At 30.9% G+C, this 3,007-nt stretch overlaps 1 protein-coding gene across 1 annotated transcript in view; it reads right to left on the reverse strand.

Annotated features, from left to right (window-relative positions):
- The window catches only part of LOC105819720 (chromosome unknown open reading frame, human C14orf39), a 48,331-nt gene that overhangs the window by 23,113 nt on the left and 22,211 nt on the right, over positions 1-3,007 (reverse strand). Inside the window, exon 12 of the mRNA XM_012656028.1 lies at positions 4-89. Coding sequence (XP_012511482.1) covers positions 4-89 — 86 coding nt within the window. The remainder of the gene's footprint in view (positions 1-3; positions 90-3,007) is intronic.

Below are 3,007 nucleotides of genomic sequence, written 5' to 3' on the forward strand. Positions count from 1 at the left end.
TACCTGAATTGCATAAAATTTTGTGAACTTTTTATAGCCATAACTTGTGAACATTTTGAATGCTTATTCACAGCAGAATCATTAAATACCTGAAAGAAAGAAATTAAGCATTAGACTAGGCTACAAAAAACAATAAAGACTTCTTTACTTGCCATAGCTACTCAGGACTCCCTTATTTCCTTAGTATTTCATCCACCTCATCATCACCATTATCAATATCTATAACCACAAACATTAACTGAAACCACTACATACAAAAAACATCAAGTAAAATACTGGGGAACAAAAAATGTTTAAGACTGTCAAGGAATTTGATGGTTTTAATAAGCATAATAACTATACGTGGCAGTATTTCTACATTTAAGGTAAACCTTTTTAAATTTTATACCATTCACATTCATGATTAATCAAGTGAATCTTGCCATTTTTCCAACTGATTACCTGATTTCCATGTCCCCCTATCCTCTATAACTTCTCAAATTGAACACAGTAAGGCAAAATTACAGATTAAAAGATCAAAATTTTTTATACACATATGAAAGAGCTAATATTCCACTTTTAACTTTAAATTGTTTAATATCTAAACCATTGCTTTATTAATGTTTGTTCTAAGTCTTTCATTCTCCCTGAGTCATTTTGAAGAGTCCCTGATTTTTGTTATTTGACTCAAAATGAAAATATCTTTGCTTTAATAGGAAAATTTATCTCAGTTATTTTTGTTATAACAGACAGTGGTCTTAATTTTGCCCTCTTATCACACTTTTAGACTATCAGAAAAAGTGTTAACCTCCCTTAAAGAACAAGTGATGCTACTGTTTCCATGTACCCTTTAAACACTATACATGTTTGTATATGCCTCCTGGCATACGTATCTGTACGAGCATCTCAAATATTTGTATGGAGTAGATGCCAAGAAGTGAAATTGCTAAGTATACACGTTTTTATTTTGAAGCAGTCCTCTGAAGCGGTTGTACCAATTTACACTTTGACTATTCTTGACCTCACTAGATATTACCAAATGCTTTAATGTCTGCTAATCTGAGAGGTGAAAACAGGTATTTCAATGGTTTAATCTGCATTTCCTTGTACTACTGGGGTCAGGCATCTTGTTATGTTTAGTGACTCTTTGCCTTTTCTTTCCTGTAAATTGCCTTCTTATTGTTTGCCCATTTTATTATCTCTTTATTAATTTTTAAGAGTCATTATGTATTTCTTTATATATTATGAATTCTGGATACCAATTCTTTGTTCATTCTGTCATTGTCTTTTAACTTTGTTAGTGTCTTTTGTCATATATAAGTTTTTTATTTTGATGTAGTCCTTTGATTAATTTGTCTTTTACTGCACCACAATGATAAAATTACTGTGTTTTGATAATATTTTAAAATGTTTGGGTGATAAAAATGTTGTGGAATTAGAGCGGCAATGGTTGTACAACCTTGCAAATATACTAAAAGGCATGAAATTTATACTTTAAAAAGGTAAATTTTATGGGGCATGAATTATGCCTCAATGAAAGAAGCAAAAAAATGAATATGTTGATATATGAAAGTACAAATCGCCCCTTTATCATTTTTTAAAAATATTTTATTTTAAATTATTTAAAATATTTTATGAATCTGTTACTGTAGTGAATCACATTGATAGATTTTTCTAATACTGGACCATCAATGCACATTTGGGTTGGCCATGATATATTATTCTTTTACTGTTACACTGCTAACTTTGGTTTGCTAATTATTTAAGATTTTTACATCTATGTTCATTACTGAGATTGATCTATAATTTTTCTTTTCTTTCACCATCCTTGTCCTTACTATCCATTGGGTTAGCTCTGTATAATTTGTTGAATAATTTCCAACTTTTTCTATACTTTGAAATTGATTGTATAGATTATTTAATACAGTGGCTCTCAACTGGGGTCAATTTTGCCTCTCGAAGTATATCTGACCATGTCTGGAGTTATTTTTTTTTTTTTTTAGTTATTTATTGATGCATAATAGATGAACATATTTTCAGGGCACAAGTGATTTAATACATTCATATAATATGTAAAGACCGAATCAGGGTAATTAAGATTTCTATCACCTTAAATTATTATCTTTTCTTTATGCTGAGAACATTCAAATTATTCTCTTCTAGCTATTTTGAAATGTACAGTAGATTATTGTTAACTATAGTCACCTTACTGATCTATTGATCAATACGTATTATTTCTTCTATCTGACCTTATATTTGTATCCATTAATCAACCTCTTTTCATCCCCCCTTCCCTGCTACCATTCCTTGCCTCTGGTAACCACCAATTTATCTCATAATTTTCATGAGATCCATTTTTTAGCTCCCACATATGAGTGAGAACATGCAATATTTGTCTTTCCATGTTTGGCTTATTTCACTTAACATGAATGTCCTCCAATGCTACCTATGTTACTATAAATGACAGGATTTCATTATTTTTAATGGCTGAATAATATTCTACTGAGTATATATACCACATTTTCTTTATCCATTCATCCACTGACGGACACTTATGTTGATTTCATATTTTGGCTATCGTGAATAGTGCTACAATAAACATGGGAGTGCAGATATTTATTTGATATTTTGATTCCTTTCTGTTTGGAATTGCCCAGTTGTGGAATTGCTAGATTATGGTTGTTCTATTTTTAGTTTTTTGAAGAACCTCCATACTGTTCTAGTGGCTGTACTAATTTACATTCCCAACAACAGTGTACAAGAGTTCCCTTTCTCCACATCCTCTCCAGCATTCATGAATGCCTGTCTTTTTGATAAAAGCCATTTTAACTAGGGTGAGATGACATCTCATTGTGTTTTGGATTTGCATTTCTCTGATGATTAGTGATATTGAGCATTTTTTCATATACCCATTAGCCATTTGTATGTCTTCTTTTGAGAATTGTCTACTCAGATCTTTGGCCATTTTTTAATCTGATTATTTGGTTTTTTGCAATTGAGTCATTTGAGCCCCTTCTGTATTCTGGTT

This window comes from Propithecus coquereli, unplaced genomic scaffold (genome assembly GCF_000956105.1).
Source record: "Propithecus coquereli isolate 6110/MARCELLA unplaced genomic scaffold, Pcoq_1.0 Scaffold5, whole genome shotgun sequence".
Lineage (NCBI taxonomy): Eukaryota > Metazoa > Chordata > Mammalia > Primates > Indriidae > Propithecus > Propithecus coquereli.